Below are 17,339 nucleotides of genomic sequence, written 5' to 3'. Positions count from 1 at the left end.
TTTTTCGGAACCACTGGCTGCCTTCGCATTTCCTGGTGGAAGTGGGGCAGGTCAGCAGACAACCCAGTGTCGTAGATAACTTTTGCCCACACATCATTCACTTTTGGGAGCGTTGGCTTGAAATTGAGGGGTGTGTGTGTGTGTGTGTGTGTGTGTGTGTGTGTGTGTGTGTGTGCGCGTGTGTGTGTGTGTGTGTGTGTGTGTGTGTGTCTGGAACCGACGTGCCTTCCGTGAGCCTCAGAGATCCCTGTATTCTCTTCAAATGGGCTGATTACAACACAGAGGATGTGGACGGTGGAGTTTTTCCTGTTTGATGTCACACTGCTACCCTTTAAAAGTCCGAGGGAAAAAAAGGAGGGAATGCAGCCTAGGAGCCTCAGGCCAGAAACCAGCAAGGAAGAGGAGAAACAGTCCAGGGAGGCCAGGCGCAGAGCCAGGGTCGGGTTTCAGACTCCACACCAGCCAGAGAGCCGCGATGCTGGGGGCCTGCCTGGGCCTCTGGGTCTGCACCCTGGCCTGTGCGGTCCACGCCTATCCCAACACCTCCCCGCTGCTGGGCTCCAGCTGGGGCGGCCTGACCCACCTGTACACGGCCACGGCCAGAAACAGCTACCACCTGCAGATCCACAGGGACGGCCACGTGGATGGCTCACCCCAGCAGACCATCTACAGTAAGTTGGGGCTCCGTCTAGGCTGGGAAGAGGGGGGACGGATCTGTGCCTCCACCTGCAGGGACTTGGGGAGGCCTTGGCTGGACCAGTGGGCTACTCCAGCCTCCTAGCTTCTCGCCCAGGATCCGTGAGTGCGTGTGTGTGTGTGTGCGCGCGTTTAAACCTTGGGAGAAGATTCTTCCACCTCCCCAATTACTGTGTATTGGTTTCTCCCAACAAGAACAATTTCCATCTTAACTCCAGTCCATCTTCCCACAACAGCAGCCACTTTCTCTGTGCCCTGTCCAAAGAGTCAAAAAACGTACAAAAGACAGGCAAGGAGCCTGGGAGCAAAAAAAGTCAGATCGGTCAGTAGACACTGAGTTTTGGCACATGAACTTTGGACTGGGTTAACGGTAGAGGTTGTGAAGATTTCGGTACCAGACCAGGGCTTGGAATAGATAAACCCAGAGGCCCTTTCCAACTCAGAGCTTCTAGTATGCTGGCCTTATAAAAGTTCTCAGGGAAAATGTATTAAAGACTAGACTGTCCAGGAATCCTGTCTTGATGAGTCTGACCCAGTGCCTCCATCCATCCATCCACGCACACCCTTCATCCAACAAGCTTACTAGGGGCTTCAGTGGAACCCAGGATGCTATGAGCTGGGGAGTCTTCTCTGTGGAGCTGGAAGATCCACTTATTAGCAAATGAATCTGGTTGGGAACTCACTGAAAACACGAGACAACCGGAATGTTTTTAAAGATTAGGTTTGTGGAAAGTTGGACCACAGTCCACAACAGTCAATCAATTAGCGGTGTTTCCGACGTCCCCAGAAGGAATAATGGGGTGGGGGGATGACGGATATTGAAAAAGACAAGGTCTTCTATTTGAGGAAAACTGTAAAAATTAAGGATCCAGAAAAATGCCAACCGATTCAAAATAGATCCAATCAGAGGAAGGGAAGAGTAAGCACAGTCTCTGTTTAATTAAAGACAATTTCTTATAGGAATAATGACTGGCCCTTTATTGTTGCACTAAATTATTCTGTCATTTTGCTGTGGCCTTGCTATACGCAAGACATTCATCTGCTAAGAGTCAAAGGACCTTAAACCTGGTAGTGAGAGAGAGGCATGTGCAAAGCCAGAAGTTCAGACCTCTTCAGGTGCTCAGTGGATGGTGACAGGGGGTGAAAGAAAGGAGGAAGTTCTCCCCAAATGCCAAACAGGTTCCAGAACTTAGGGGAACACAGTGGATTCAGGAGTCAACATCTTGGAAGCCAAGTTTGAGTCCCATGGCAAAAATTCTGAAATAAATCTGGATACAGTTGTTGCATCCGAAGCATTGCCCGTTTTATTCAATGGGTATTTAGCAGAACCTACAACGTGTCTGACATCGTGAAAAGCTCTGTGGCTTCAAAGGAAGACCAGCCCTTCACGCACCTCCAGGTTTCCAACCTTCGTGTCTCCCAGCTCATGACCAGCTTTGAGGAAACACAGTTTTGCCCTCTCGTGGAAGGCCGCCCTCACTTCAAGATGAGAGGCGATTTAAAACGCAGGACGGTAGATTATGGTAAATTATTTTGATTCCCCTACATGGAAAGGGCTGCAGATAATTAGAGAATGCTTATAAAATTTCTCTATAATCACAGAATCCTTTTGATGAAAGGAAGCCCCCGAAGACACGGCCTGGTGGGGGGAGAGGGAGGGCTGTGAGCGGTGCCCGGAGTGGGTAGGGCTCAGCCCACTGAGTTTGCAGCATGAATCATAGAATTTTCCCTGTTATATCCACCGACCTCGGGCCCCGAGAAGGCACAGAGCGCTAGCTGGAATGAATTAAAATGACTGAGAGGAAGCAAAGTGAACTGAACTGGTTTCAGATTTTTTTTTTTTTTTTTACAGAAATGTGATTTTGTTTTGTCATATAAAGAACCTACTAAGCCTTGTGTCTCTGGCAATTAAGGAACCTGGGAAGGGACTGAGTCAGGGGCGAGAGAGAGACACTTTTGCTAGTTTATATAACATTTATACTATTCAGATCAGTTATCATGAGCATTATATATATAGATAGACAGACAGATACACACACTAAGATAAAAGTTACCCCAAAAGGAAAGAAGAAACACGGATGCCTGTAGCTCCGTAGGACAACTAAGTAATAGGCTGGAGAAGGATTTGTAATGACCTCCCCGATGAACGCAAAGCAACGGTTTCACATTGATGGAAAGGCGTGGAGTGTTTTTTCCCCTCCTGATTAATTACAGATTTCCAGTGAAATGTGGTTCACTTGATTACTGTGCTCTGCTAAATTCTTGATTAATAGTTGAGTGCTCAGCCCATCTCTGGTTTGCTGATCGTTGTAAAATTATCTGCCTACAAGATTCAATACCCTCGTGACTTGCAGCTGGTGTCAGGGAGTGTGTCTCCAATGTCTGTCTCCTTCCTACTATGAACAAGGCTACCCTCCCACTCTCCATGAGCCCCACTTTGTGGCAACAGCAGCAAAGAGATGCTTATTACCCCTGGTTACTATTACTCCCTGGCTCCTGGTCTTTTTATTTCCTCTCCTTCCCCAACGTCACTTTCTTGTGCCGAACGTGAAGCCGAATTATCCCTGGGCTCTCTAACCCTTCAAAATGTTATCTTTCTTTTGGGGAGCTCAAAGTCCTTTACATCCATCATCTTATTTATCATTTATTGACCATGACACTAGAATAGGGCAGATAATTTTCTACTTTTATAGCAGAGATTGAGGCAAAGTGGTAATAGTAACAATCACCGGCATTTAGAAAGTGGGTTTATAGCAGATAAAAATATTATCTCCTTACACCCCAAAGACGACCAAATGAAATAAATGATTCTACTCCATATAAGAAAACAGAGGTTCAAGGACTCAGATAACTGGCTTGTGGTCACACAGGCGGTAAATGACCTCGGGGAGACCTGGACCCGGGTCCCCTGCTTCTTCTGTATCACGTGCACAGACACGGCATCACGAAAGGAAATGTCCTTTACGCCTGCCGGGCTCCAACAGGTGTGGTCCCAGCGGCCAGCGGTTGGTGCCTTCTTTCTGCCAAATGCTGCCCTTGGGTCGGTGCAGACCTGCCTCAGTCACCTGCACAGGGAGGACAATCGGCTCTTCCATTTGCTGGACTTTTGCACCGGCTCCTGTGGGTTTGATTCAAGCCTGTGCGTCCTCACGGCAGCAGCTCCCGGTGCCCCTGAAGGCTGTCTTCTGTCCTCACTGGCCCTGGAGACAACGCACACTGCTCACAGGGACCCAGGCATCGGCTGGCAGCTGGCAGGGTGTGGGCTTATCGTCAGGGGCAGGCCAGCCATCCTCCACAGGGCCTTCCACCTGCTAAATGTTTTCAAGGCCCTTTTTTACAGCATCATCCCATTTGATCCTAGCTGCAACCCTGGGAAGCAGGCAGGACAGCTGTGATTCTTCTCTCTTCCCAGCTGAGGACGCTGAGGCTCGAGTGATGAGCTGCCCAAGGCTACAGAGGTAGTACAGGGCGTAACAGGGACCAGAATCTTAGCGCCCCAGTTCCGGGCTCCTGGCTCAGCCCCTCTCCCCTGACCCCCTCGGGGGTACCGTGACCTGGGGGCTCATGGCCGTGGCCTGGATCTCGGTCCTTGACTTCATCTTCTGAGGCTTGTCGTGATGTCAGCTGGAGACGAGCTCCAGGGCTGTGGGCAGAAGATGTTAGGGTCACTGACCTGAGTTTCCTGAGTTTGAATCTTGCCTTGGTTTCCTCATGATTTAAATGGGGAGGCTGCTACTTCCAAGAGTAATACTGGTGACATTAACAACAGAGCTGGTTTTGTGGGGGGAGGTTTTTGGAGGTGGGATCCTTTTCTTATTTATTTATTTTTGGCCGCGACCCATGGCATGTGCGATCTTAGTTGCCCGACCAGGGACTGAACCTTCAGCCCCTGCAGTGGAAGTGCAGAGTCTTAACCACTGGACCACCAGCGAAGTCCCACAGCAGCTATTTTGAGAGTTTAAAGTGTGTCAAATACGCAGAGTGCAACATCTCAAAAACAGTTACGAAGTGTAATTTTTTTTCCCCCAAGTAGACTGAAAATTCATCAGGCTGGAAACAGTTTCTTCCATGGTCCTTATGTCTCTCTCAGGCCTTCTCTCAACATTAGCTACAGATCTGAGACTCACAGGCAAACCCCGTTACGGAGCATTTCATATCTTCCGCACCTCCCATGCCCCACCCCACTTCCAGAAGCTTCCCTCAAGCCTAATCCTTAGCCAAACTTGGAAACCAGTGACCTCTCCTCTTTGGCCCTCTGCCTGGGCTTGTTCCCAGCCTCGTGGCCTCTGCCCCACATCACTCTGACTTCTCTGTGCTCAGCTAGTGTCTAGTACTGCCTGCCGCTCTCCTTGGAGGGCTCTGTACTGAGCCTCCGTGGGGGTAGATCTGGGCTATGAGTCACCCCACGAGGCACCATCACTTACTGGGCACAGATGCCTGGCGTTTCCACCCTCTCCAGGCTACATTTCTAGAAGACTCGACCCCCTGCTTGGGCTACCTGCCTGGGAACTGTGAGGCCAAATGAGATGTGTGGGGAAATTCTGTGGTCGGCAAAGGGAAGAGGCCCCAAGACCTGAAAAGATGATTCTAGTAGAAAATGTCAGGTAATTAAACAGCATCTGGGGAGGACGTCTTGCTGAACTATCACTCATATCACACCTCTTATGGTCTCACTGTACCCTTGCTACAAAACAGAAACCTGAACTACTCACTGGTACTTGTTAGACTTGCACATCCCCATGGGGGGGGGGGGTCACGCTTAAAACTGTTGTCAGTTACTCAGGGTGTAGGTAGTGTGAATGGGTTTCAGGCCTTTGTCCAGGGCTAGTTTTTGAGAGGGGCTGCACCTGGGGGCACCACCAAGTGAGAAAAGGACCAAGAATAGCGATGAAGAAGCAAGAAGTAATTCCCTGCGTCCCAGGATCTACTCGACACGGAAAGATAAACCGTCTGCTTCTAAGTGGCTCACCCTAGGGAGGCACCAGACATGTGAACTTATTAAGGCAGGTGAGGAGATACGTGCTCTGAGAGAGGCGAGTCGGAGCGGCTGAGAAGAACAGGTCATTCTGATTAGGGAGATTAGGAAAGTCTCCATAAAATAGTGACATCTGAGCCTGGCCTTGAAGCGTGAGTGACCTCGATAAGCAGAGGGGGGAGGAGAACCATCGGAATACAGTTCTTGACACACAAAGGGTGCTGACTGCTGTATCACTGACTCCTGCACGGCTCCCTGGGTGGAGGGTCAAGCTGGATGCTTGAAAGACATCTGGGCATAGATTTAAACATCACAAAAGCAGAAGGCTTGGGAGGATGTGACCACCACCACAGACATTAAGAAGTATGAGACAGGCAAAGGGGAAAATAAAGAGAGTCCAAGCAGAGAGAGAAACACGTTGGTACAGGTGGAAGAAAGCTGGGAGTTCAGGGTGCTCCTTACAGGCAGGAGGAGACGCAGGAGGCAAGATGGGGCGGGGGGAGGGGGGGGGGAGGGGCGGGGGAGGGGAAGTCAGAAGAAAGAGCCTGAACAAGGACAAGAGGAGGCTTCTGTGAAATCATCACCACCCTTTAGATCAATCAAGGGAGGGTCCTTGGAGGTAGGGGCTGGATGTGAAGCCAGGTTTTGACTTGAATGATTTTCTCCATAGGTGCCCTGATGATCAGATCTGAGGATGCGGGATTCGTGGTGATTACAGGGGTGGTGAGCCGGAGATATCTCTGCATGGACTTCAGAGGCAACATTTTTGGATCTGTGAGTTTCTTTGTGTGCTGGGTAATTCTTTGCAAATAATTATTTCATTGCTCTGGCAAAATGTAGAATTTTATAGCTTAAAGATTCCACTTGCACATTACCCGGGTGATGTTTTCACTGAGTACTTTTTTCCATCTAAGTGTCAAATGCTCAGGCTTATACAGCTGAGGTCTGAACCCAAGCCATCTGGCTTTGGAGCATCTGGGCTCTCAGTCTCTAGTCCTACCTGCCCTTTGGTCCCCATTTTTTAACTAGCACAGCACCTTGTCTGCAGCCCAGGTCCTCAAGTCACATACGTTCATGTTGGAAAGTCCATTAGAAAAAAAGGGTGAGAAGCCACTGGGGTCTCATGATCTTGTTACTAGATATCCTTGACCTTGGGCAAGTCCCCTATTTCTCTCAACTTCAGTTTCCTCACCTGGAAAAAGTCAAGTGGGATGGACCATGTGCCCTGTGGGGCTCCCCCAAATCAAGATCTGTAACGAACTCCCTCGGCCCCAGCTGTGATGGCTGGTCTTTTGGACTGGCGAGCAAGGGCTTTCCCAAACTACAGGGCGCAGCATATTCCAAAGCACGGGGGGCATTGGACAGAAGCAGGGCTGTGCATCTCAGAAGCTCCTCCCACCAGAAATTCCAAGAGAGCAATTACTTTCTGTTTTACTTACTTCTGTGTCCCAGCACCCACCATAGTATCTGGCCCAGAGTACATAACTATCTGTTGAACAAATATAGACGAATAAGTACATGAATGCCTGCTGACCGCATACAGGCACACACAGAGTCCCCTCATCTGTAAAATACGTACTGCGTGGGCTTCTGAGGATTAAAGGACATCCTACGTAAAGGCCCTAGCAGGCGCTTAGCAAAACACAGCACCAGTCAGTGGCAGAGTGAGGGCTCACGTGGGTCACCTGGTGATGAAGTTCATGTCCCTTAATTCCCAAACCCTGTTCTGCCTCCGAGGGGGAGTCTCCTTACTTATGTGCGGCCCTACAAACCCCAGCCCACCTTTATCCAGGTGAGGAGACAGACCGAAGCCACCTCCGAGCCAAAAACAAAAGGCAGAGAGAGGACAGGCCTCAGTCCAGAAAGCAGACAGAGGCGCCGGCTCCGTCCAGCCCGGCCCCAGGCAGCCAAGTGCCGGCGGCGGGTCCGCAGGCGGGGCCGCGAGCTCCCCAAGCCTGTCCCCACCTGCCAGTCGTAACCGCAGTTTGGAAATGAGTGGAAATCACTTTTGCTCAGCAGGGCACGACGGGGTTAAAGGCAAGGCCCGAGGAGAGTGGGTGGGAGAATTGGGGTCCCCGGATGGAGCTGGTCCCATCCAGCCCGCCGAGGACTTCGGCCTCACCCGGTCGCCCCGCCCCGCTTTCAGCATCACTTCAGCCCCGAGAGCTGCAGGTTCCGGCAGCGGACGCTGGAGAACGGCTACGACGTGTACCACTCGCCGCAGCACCGCTTCCTCGTCAGCCTGGGTCGGGCCAAGCGGGCCTTCCTGCCGGGCACCAACCCGCCCCCGTACGCGCAGTTCCTGTCGCGCAGGAACGAGATCCCGCTGCTGCACTTCGCCACCGCGCGGCCCCGGCGCCACACGCGCAGCGCGCACGACGGCGGGGACCCGCTGAGCGTGCTCAAGCCGCGCGCCCGCGCCACGCCCGCGCCCGCCTCCTGCTCGCAAGAGCGGCCCAGCGCCGAGGACAGCGGCCCTGCGGCCAGCGACCCGCTGGGGGTGCTCCGCGGCCACCGGCTGGACGCGCGCGCCGGGCCGGGGGGCGCCGAGCGCTGCCGGCCCTTCCCCAGCTTCGCTTAGGGCGGCCCAACTCGGAAAGCCAAACCGTCTGGGGCGCGGGCTGGAGGTGGGGCGAACCGGCCCCGCTTCCTCCCTTAGCGGGAGGTCCCCGGGGATTGCCCTTGGAGCGGTGGCGCCCCTCGCCTTCCTCCTCCCACCTGGACGCGCTCCTTTGGGAGAGAAAGGGTTCCCTCACCCCCAGTCCTTCCTCTTCCCTCTCCTCTCCTCTCCATCAGTCTAACATTAAGAACAGGGGCTTAGCGAGTTGACCAGCCGGGAGGTGAAGCAGGGAGCCCAAGCCAGCGGCTTCTCCACCGCCCCCTGCTTTGTGCCATCTGCCTAGACCCTGTTGGCAGGGTTTGAGTTTGCAACCTTGACCTGGGGGATTAACAGCTCGACTGAGCAAAACCCATGAAAATCCTAACCTCAAGCCTTCGTTCTTCCTTAAGCATCTCTGGAGAAGGGCCGTCAACAAGACTGGGGGTAGGCTGGTCAAAACTTAGCCAGAATGAGCACCCGGAGGATGGAGGCAGGGATCAAGCTAGAGACGCGAGCTCCTTACAGGATGGCCCCTTGCCCTGCTCTGTCCCTCTGTGCAGCCAAAGCCCGGCCCAGAGTGACGCTGGCTTCCCACGTGGCCCCTGCCTCTTGGCCCTACCTTTGGCTTGAGTGAATTGGGCCTGAGGAGTTTTGGTCTTGGCTCCTGAAAATCTACCCTGCTAGGATTTGTTTTTCAAAATGGAAATAAATTCAAACTCTCCCAAGAGGCCCTTAATTAAACCTCTGCTTTCAGGCTGAGTGGTGATCCATTCTGGATGAATCAGACAAATGTTGCAAGGAGGGGCCTGGTGACAAGGGGACTGCTCTGGGCTGGGTTTTTGTGCCAATTGTGTCTTTTTTTTTTTTTTTTTTTCGTGGTACGCGGGCTTCTCACTGTTGTGGCCTCTCCCGTTGCGGAGCACAGGCTCCGGACGCGCAGGCTTAGCGGCCATGGCTCACGGGCCCAGCCGCTCCGCGGCATGTGGGATCTTCCCGCACCGGGTCACGAACCTGTGTCCCCTGCATCAGCAGGCGGACTCTCAGCCACTGCGCCACCAGGGAAGCCCCAATTGTGTCCTTTTGTGAAGTGGCATCGGGGATTCCGGGGAAAGAAGCCCAACCACCAGGGATCACAGTGTAGGAGTCAGGAAAAGCCAGCACTGTCAGCTCTTCACCATGACCGCAAACCCGCCCTGTAGCCGTGGCTAGAGGCTTAGCTAAAACACTCCTAGGCGGGCGTTACTCCACTTGGACGTTCTGGGGGCACCAAATGAAGACAGCTTTCAGTCCCAGGAGCCCCAGCGCTACCCTGAGGAAAACCAACCCTCACAGAACAGCTGAGCACCAGGCAGGGGGAGGCTGATACCTTAGTCACCCTCAGGGGCCCCATTTCCTACCTCTATTTAAATGGCCACCTGAACAGCAGGATATGCACGAGCAGAGTAGATGCGAACAGCAGCTCCCTCCCAGTCACCTTCTCCCCCTGCTGCCATCACGCACCCGACCTTAGAAACGGATCCATTCTTTTACTTATGAGAGAAACATTGGCCGACTGCTCTCACCTATGGTTTCAGGCTGATCTTGAAGGATGAGTTCCTATTTCAAAACACTCAGACTGTGTATAATAACTATATAGCAGTGCACGGCAACTACTTTCTTTATAGTTTTCATTTTCCGTTCGAGATACTATAGTGTATAAAAGCTACTGGAAACCTAAACGGAAAGGACTTCGGCAGAAAACTGGTTCCTTGGGGTTTTCTCTTTGGCAGAGCTAAGAGAGCCTCACAATGTCTTATGTCACTTAGCACGTGGCAATATTTATTTATTTATTTGGAAGATTTTTGCCTGTCGCTCTATATTTATGGATATTTATAAAAATGTAACACCACCTTTTTCCTTTCCTCTTTTAAAAAAATAAAATTTATCTCAGCTTCTCTTAGCTTTTCCTTTTTGTATTACTACACGAAAGTACATCGAACTATGAGAATAAAAGGAATTACGGGAGGAATTACGGGAGGGGAGCACTGGGAAAATCTAGAGGGAGCAAAGTTGAAAATTTTCAGAATTTTAAAATAGTCAAGGTTTTTTCCATACACAAATTAAGTCAGCAATTTTGCCTAATTCAGACAGAATTATTGAAAACAAGGAAAAAATTTTAATGCTGGATTTCTGATCACTCTAGCTTGTGTTTCCTTTAAAGGAGAGAAATTTTTTTTTATTTGAAAAATACCCACAGACACAGCCACCTCAAGATCCCAGTAAGCTTCTAAAGAAAGAGGACACATTCCAGGCTCTGGAAGATATAAGGGGAAGTGGCCCAGAGTCAAGAGAAAATTCAATCGCTAGAAACCAACCGTTAGATTCCCCAGATCTTGGAATTAGCAGCAGGAACGTTAAAGCAGCTATTATAAATATATTTAAGGGTTTTAAAGGAAGGAGTGGTAATAAGGAACAAAGAGATCAGGAATCTCAAAAGAGAAAAGAAATAATAAAAAGAACCAAGTAGAAATCAAAAATTGAAAGATACAATATCAGAAATAATAAATTTATTAAATGTGCTTAATAGTAGATAGAAGACGAAAGAACAGTCATTGAAGATAATAAAGTTAACATGTAATCTAATCTGAAGAAAGAAAAAATATGTTAAAAAAATAATGACCAGAGTCTCAGTGATCTGTGTGACAATATCAAACTGTCCAAAACATGTGTACGTGGAGTCCCAAGAAAGGAGCGGGAAGAGTTGAGGAATAATATTTGGAGATACAATGGCTGAAATTTTCCCCCAATTGATGAAAAACTAATGTACTGATAAAAGAAGCTCAGCAAACCTCAAGAAAAATAAAAACAAAGAAAATCACAGTCAAACTGTGATATGAGTATATCACAAACTTCTGAAGGCAAGGATAAAATCCTGAAGGCTGCTGAAGAAAAATGAAACTTTAGGTGTACGTGAACAGCTATGCGCAGCTGAGTTCTCACCATAAACAAGGGAAGCCATAAGGCGCTGAGAAGCTTGAAAGAAAATAAAGCTACATGCCCAGAATTACATATCCTGCAAGAACATCCTTCAAAAGTGGGGAGGGGGAAACGAAGGTGAAGTAAAAACTGACAGAACTTGTTGCCAGGCTGAAGAGAAATAACACCATGTAGAAAACAAAGAAGGGCAGCAGAAATAGTAAAAATGTGGGTAAATTCAAACAACTACAAATATGTGATACACTTTCTTCTCTTGGTTTCTTTAAAATACCACTTAAAGCAAGAATTATAACACTGTACTGTGTGGCAGAATTTCCACACAGAATGGGAAGGGTAAATGAAGGAGACGGTTGCAAGATTGTAACACTGTATGTGAAAGTCACACAACATGAATTCTAAGTAGACTGTGATAAGAATATATGCATATTATAATTCCTAAAGTACCTCCAATAATAAAAACAATGAAAGGGGTGTTGACAAAAGCCATTAAAAGTATTAAAAGAGAATACTAAAAAAATACTCAATTATCCCAAAAGGAGGCAGAAAAGGAAGGACAGCAGAAGAAAAATCAGAGGGGACCAATAGAAAAATGACAAGACTAAATCCAACCATATCAATAATTAGATCATATATAAATAAAACACCACGACTAAAGGCAGCAATGGTCAGAATGCATGAAATAGAAACACCCATTTACATGTTGTCTATAAAGGATGGACTTGAAAGAAAAGAAGGGAAGGATATTATATTAGTTCGCTGCCATAACAAAATGCCACAGACTGGGTGGCTTAAACAACAGAAATTTATCTTCACAGAGCTCTGGAGGCCAGAAGTCCAAGGTCAAGGTGCCAGCAGGTTTCACTCCTTCCGAGGCCTCTCACCTAGGCTTAGAGGCACCACCTTCTCGCTGCGTCCTCACCTGGTCTTTCCTCCGTACTCAGGCATCCCTGGTGTCTCTTAGTGTGAACAAATTTACTCTTCTTTTTAGAACCCAAGCCAGACTGGATTAGTACTTTCCTTACTGGCCCCATTTTAACTTAATTGCCTTTTTAAAGGCCCTCTCCCCAAACACTTTCACATTCTGAGTTATTTGGGGCTAGGACTTCAACACATGAATTTTGGAGGACATAATCCAGTCCATAACAAATATATACAGTGAAAACAGTAAGCATAAGAAGTATGGCTTACTATATAAATAGCAAACAAAATAGGCTTCAAGTTAAGGAATACTGCCATTGGTAAAGAGGAACGTTGCTTAATGACAAAAGGGCCAATTCATAAGGAAGCATAAAAATCACAAATGTTTATGTCTCTAAAAACAGAGTAACAAAACACATGAAGCAAAACTGACAAAACTGAAGGGAGAAATAGACAAGTACTAATCTGAGTTGGCAATGTGAACATTCCTCTCTCAGTAACTGAGTAAGCAAACAGGCAAAAAATCAGAAAGGATTAGTGGTATCTAAGCGACACTATTGATGAACTTCATATAACTTACATTTATAGCGCATCAAACCCGACAACTACAGAAGACAGTCTTTCTGCACAGACGGAATGTCCATCAACACAGACCACATACAGGCCAACAAACAAGCTCAATTAACTCAAAAGTTCAAAATCTTACAGAGCAAAATAAATGACTGAATAAATAAATAAATAGGGAGAAGAGTACAGTCCCTCAGGCAGAGTTCCGAGTGATGGATGTGGATACTGTGTCCTTAAGAAGGGAGCATAAACCCCACTGTGCACACAGACTTCCTTCCGAAAGGTATAGTCAGAAAAGGGGGAAAGAAGAGCCTCTTTGCAGTGGAGAAACCTCACGAACACTGCCGCAGGCAGGTGATCAGGTCAGTATCAAAATCAACACCAACAATCAAACGAAATAAGTCACGTTGACAGTGTGTACTCCTGAGATGATGTGATAAAAAATGGTACTTTGCTTCTGTGGTCTTCTCCCAGAAAACCATAACCCCACTCTAATCATGAGAAGAACACCAAATTCCAACAGATACACATCCTATAAAACATGCTACTAATCCTCCTCAAAACTGCCAAGGTCACTGAAACACAAGCAAAGTCTGAGAACCTCTCACAGCCAAGAGGAGCCTAAGGAGATGGAACCCTATGTAACACCATGTGGGATGGGGCTGGGAATCCTGGAACAGAAGGAGGACAGAAGGAGGTAAAAACCAAGGAAATTTGAATGAACTGTGGGCCTTAGTTAATAACACCGATCCATTGGTTAACAAGGGTACCATACTAAGGTTAAGATATCAATAACAGAGGAACTGAGCACAGGGTATATGGAACTCCTGGTACCATATTCTCAACGTTTCTGTAAACCTAAAACTATTCTAAAAAATAAAGTCTATTTTCAAATGTACATGGAGATAAAAAGGTCCTGTAACAGCAAAAGAAAATCAAGATAAGGAATTCAGAAATAGACCCACACTTATGTGATCAACTGATTTTTGACAAAGGAACAAAGCAAGTCAAGGGAAGAGGAGTCTCTTCAACAAATGCTGTTGGAACAACCGGAAGAACCACGTGGAAGAACCATGCAACTCAACCCCTCATCTCACACCATACACAAAAATTAATTCCAGAGGGATAAATTGGGAGATTGGGATTGACATATACACACCACTATATATAAAATAGATAACTAATAAGGACCTACTGTATAGCACAGGGAACTCTACTCAATACTCTGTAATGGCCTCTATGGGAAAAAGAATCCAAAAGAGAGTGGATACATGTATATGTATAACTGAATCACTTTGCTGTACACCTGAAACTAACACAACATTGTAAATCAACTATACTCCAATAAAATTTTTTAAAAATAATTTGCATCATGAAAAAAATAAAGTTGACAGTAAAAACAAAAACAAAACTAATTCCAGATAGATTAAGACCTAAACAAAAAAGGTAAAATTACAAAACTTCTAGAAGAAAACAGAGTATCTCTATAGTTAGGGGGTGGGCAAAGATTTCTGAGAACACAGAAAGCAATAACCACAAAACAAACACAGTGGTAAATCAGTCTCATGAAAATGAACAACTTCTCATAAAAAACACTGTTAAGGAAATAAAGTTATATTTTATAACAAACATATGGGCTGGCATATTATAAATATCTAAAAGCCTATGTGTGTATACATACACACAGACCTGGAGTAAAGGTCTGACAACTTTCTTGTATATTAAGCATACACCCACACCTATGCTACAAGCAGCCCAAGAGAAGTGAAAACACATATCCAGAAAAAGACTTGTAAAAAAGAAGAATTTGTAGCAGCTTTTTCAAAATACTCCCAAACTGGAAATGGTCCACATGTCGCCAATAGAACAGATAAACTGTGGTATATTCATTCACACAATGGAATTCAATGCAATAATAACAAGGAAGACCTAGGTTAGCAGTGAGCACACCTGACAGCCAGACCTTGGTTTCTAAACACCATTTCTGCTGAAAGCAAATGGCTCCAGGGCTCTTTGGAGAAAAAGCTGATTCCCAGGACTGAGGCTGGGAAAGAGTAAGATGATTCTGGAGCATCTTGTTCGTCAGAAAAGAAAGAAGTGCTTAAAGAATGATGGGAATATCCCAACAGAACACAAGAAGCAGCTGCGAAGTGTTCCCACAGGACAAATCTGGGACAATCTGAGCATCAAATAATGATAGTACTGGGATTTAAGTCATTGAATAAGAATCCCTGAGTTCATAGTGATATAAATAAGTAAGTAGGGGAGAAGGGAAAGTTCTCCCTTACTGTATAATACCAACTAATACATACAGAAACAAAAATAGAGATAGAAAATAATCAATGGAGGCTAAAAGTGTGGGTGACAGTTTAATGAGGAACCAGATAAACAGTCATTTCATGGCAGATGGACTTGGTGATACCACTCACGCACCTCCTGACAAGACTCACCATGGACACATCCTTCCTCGGGTGCTTCTGACAAAGAAGCATAACCTGAATCTAAGAATGAGAAGCACCAGAAAAACCTAGTAACTAGCCTGGAGCCTCTAATTTTTCTTTTAACAACTGGGTCAAGAAAGACAAAGAAAGGCTAAGGAACAGTTCCAGATCAGAGAAGAATGAAGAGGCACGACAATGAAATGCAGCACGCGGTCCCGGACTGGATGCTGGGTTGGGGAGTGAGGAAACAGTAGGCAGAAGGCACACCGATGGAATAACTGACAAAATTTAAATATGGTGTGTTGCCCAGATAATAAATTCTATCAGTATCAACCTTCCTGATTTTGATATTTATTCTGTGGCTGTATATAAGGACACCTTTGATCTTAAGATTAACACACACTGAAATTTTGCAGGGGAAAAAGGGCATGATGTCTCCAACTTACTCTCAAATGTTTCTGGGGGAAGAGACACACACGAGCGTGAACGACAAAGCAAATGGGGCAAAATGTAAGCAAGTGGTGAATAAGGGTAAAGAATTAACCCAAGGAGTTTCTTGGATCACTGTCGCCATTTTTCTGTAGGTCTGACATATCAAAACCAAAAGGTTACCAGAACACACATACAGAATTCTAATTATTCTCCATTTAACATGAGGAAACAGCAGCTCGGGGATATTAAGAGACTTGCTTGGCCACAATACTAGAAGAACTTGGATGCAGGTTTTCTGACCACAAACCTTCCCTGTGTCACTGCCCGGTCCCACCAGACATGAATCCATCAACAGACAACCCCTTGGCACAGGCCACAGAGCCATGCCTCCCTCCCCCATCCCCTCTGCTCTCTGCCCCCGTCTCCTGTTGCCTGCCCAGCGCCCCCCAAGCTCGGGTCCGACACGCCCCCCATTCCATCTGGGTTGCTTTCCTCCCACAGATGAGCAGAGTCGCCTTGGGTCCTCCAAGCCCACCCAGGGAAGCCCTTCTGCACGTCCCCCAAAGAAAGCAGCACGCCTCCCTCCGCGTCCGATTCACTCCCTTCCATTGCATTGACCACAATGACAGGTCATGTATTTATCCTCCCTGACGGGGTATAGGCTCCACAAGGATGGAGACTTGGTCTATGTTTTGTTCATTGCCATATATTCGCAGTTTGTGTAATAGTCTAATAGTTCTTATAATAGCCTGGCATGTGTGTGCCATGCTCGAAATGTATTTACCAAATGACTAAACAAATGAATAGAGGCATGTGATTCCAATTAAATGTGCAACAGAATTTTTCTGGAAATTGACCAGTTGGTTCTAACATGTGTATAGAATAGAGGTGCTCACCCTACAAGGTACTCAGCCGCAAAGCGACAGTAACTGAGGATGCCAGTGTGACGGGAACCCAGAGCTTGCACTAAAACAGAACAGAGTCCACACACTCCGGCAAATGTGGGTAAGTGGGGGTCTGACTGAGACTCACCAGACACCTGGGAAAAGAAAGACTCCTAATAATGATGCTGGGGTAACTGTTTCCCCATACGGAAAAATAAAAGATTGAATTCTGACCGTATACCATACAAGAATAAATTCCAGATAATTTAAAGATTTAACATTTTAAAAAATCCTGTAACACTGTAAGGGAAAGGAGATTAGGATATGACCTCATGGTAAAGAAGGCTTCTTAAAGACACCCGCAACTCCCCCCACAACCATAAAGGACAAGGTATATCGGCAGTTTGACTTCAAAATAAAAAACACGTGAAAAAAATGGATGGTAACACATGCAAGAGATCAGTGAACTGCAGGATATTTGCAAGGTCTCCTGTAACTCACTAAGAAAACGCCCCACAGCCCAACAGAAAACCAGACCAAGAATGTACGGTGGTGACTCGCCAGGGAGGGAAGCCTCACTGTCAACGTGCACATGAAAAAACTGCCCAGACTCCAGCAGTCACAGAAAAGCTCGTTGTAACAGTGACATACTGTTCACTCATCAGATCAACAAAAGGTCATCAGACAAGATTTCCAGAGACGTGGAAACCAGGAACTTTCAAATACTTCTACCGAGACTGAAAACTAGTACAGCCCGCTTTAGAGAACCACTGGCTCTTGCCAAACTGGAGATGCACATTCTTTATGACACGGCACAAGGCTATTCCATGTAAGCATTGTTTCTATAAGAA

The 17,339-nt window shown here is 47.0% G+C and overlaps 1 protein-coding gene and 1 long non-coding RNA gene across 2 annotated transcripts; one reads left to right on the top strand and one right to left on the bottom strand.

The window, feature by feature from the left end:
• The first annotated feature begins 381 nt into the window (after positions 1-381).
• FGF23 (fibroblast growth factor 23) lies at positions 382-10,303 on the top strand. Its single transcript, XM_067695452.1, has 3 exons — positions 382-671; positions 6,342-6,445; positions 7,818-10,303. Exons 1-3 carry the CDS (start codon positions 476-478, stop codon positions 8,250-8,252), a joined length of 735 nt encoding a protein of 244 aa, XP_067551553.1. The 5' UTR covers positions 382-475; the 3' UTR covers positions 8,253-10,303.
• On the bottom strand, positions 3,328-8,043 carry LOC137201511 (uncharacterized). Its single transcript, XR_010932198.1, has 3 exons — positions 7,794-8,043; positions 7,111-7,160; positions 3,328-4,339 (listed from the first exon to the last, which is right to left on the bottom strand). It is a non-coding gene; the product is annotated as an uncharacterized lncRNA (long non-coding RNA).
• Positions 10,304-17,339: the final 7,036 nt, after the last annotated feature.

Source organism: Pseudorca crassidens, chromosome 11 (assembly GCF_039906515.1).
Source record: "Pseudorca crassidens isolate mPseCra1 chromosome 11, mPseCra1.hap1, whole genome shotgun sequence".
Classification (NCBI taxonomy): domain Eukaryota; kingdom Metazoa; phylum Chordata; class Mammalia; order Artiodactyla; family Delphinidae; genus Pseudorca; species Pseudorca crassidens.
Note: the sequence above shows the minus strand (reverse complement) of the source record. Positions and strands in the feature narration are given on the sequence as shown.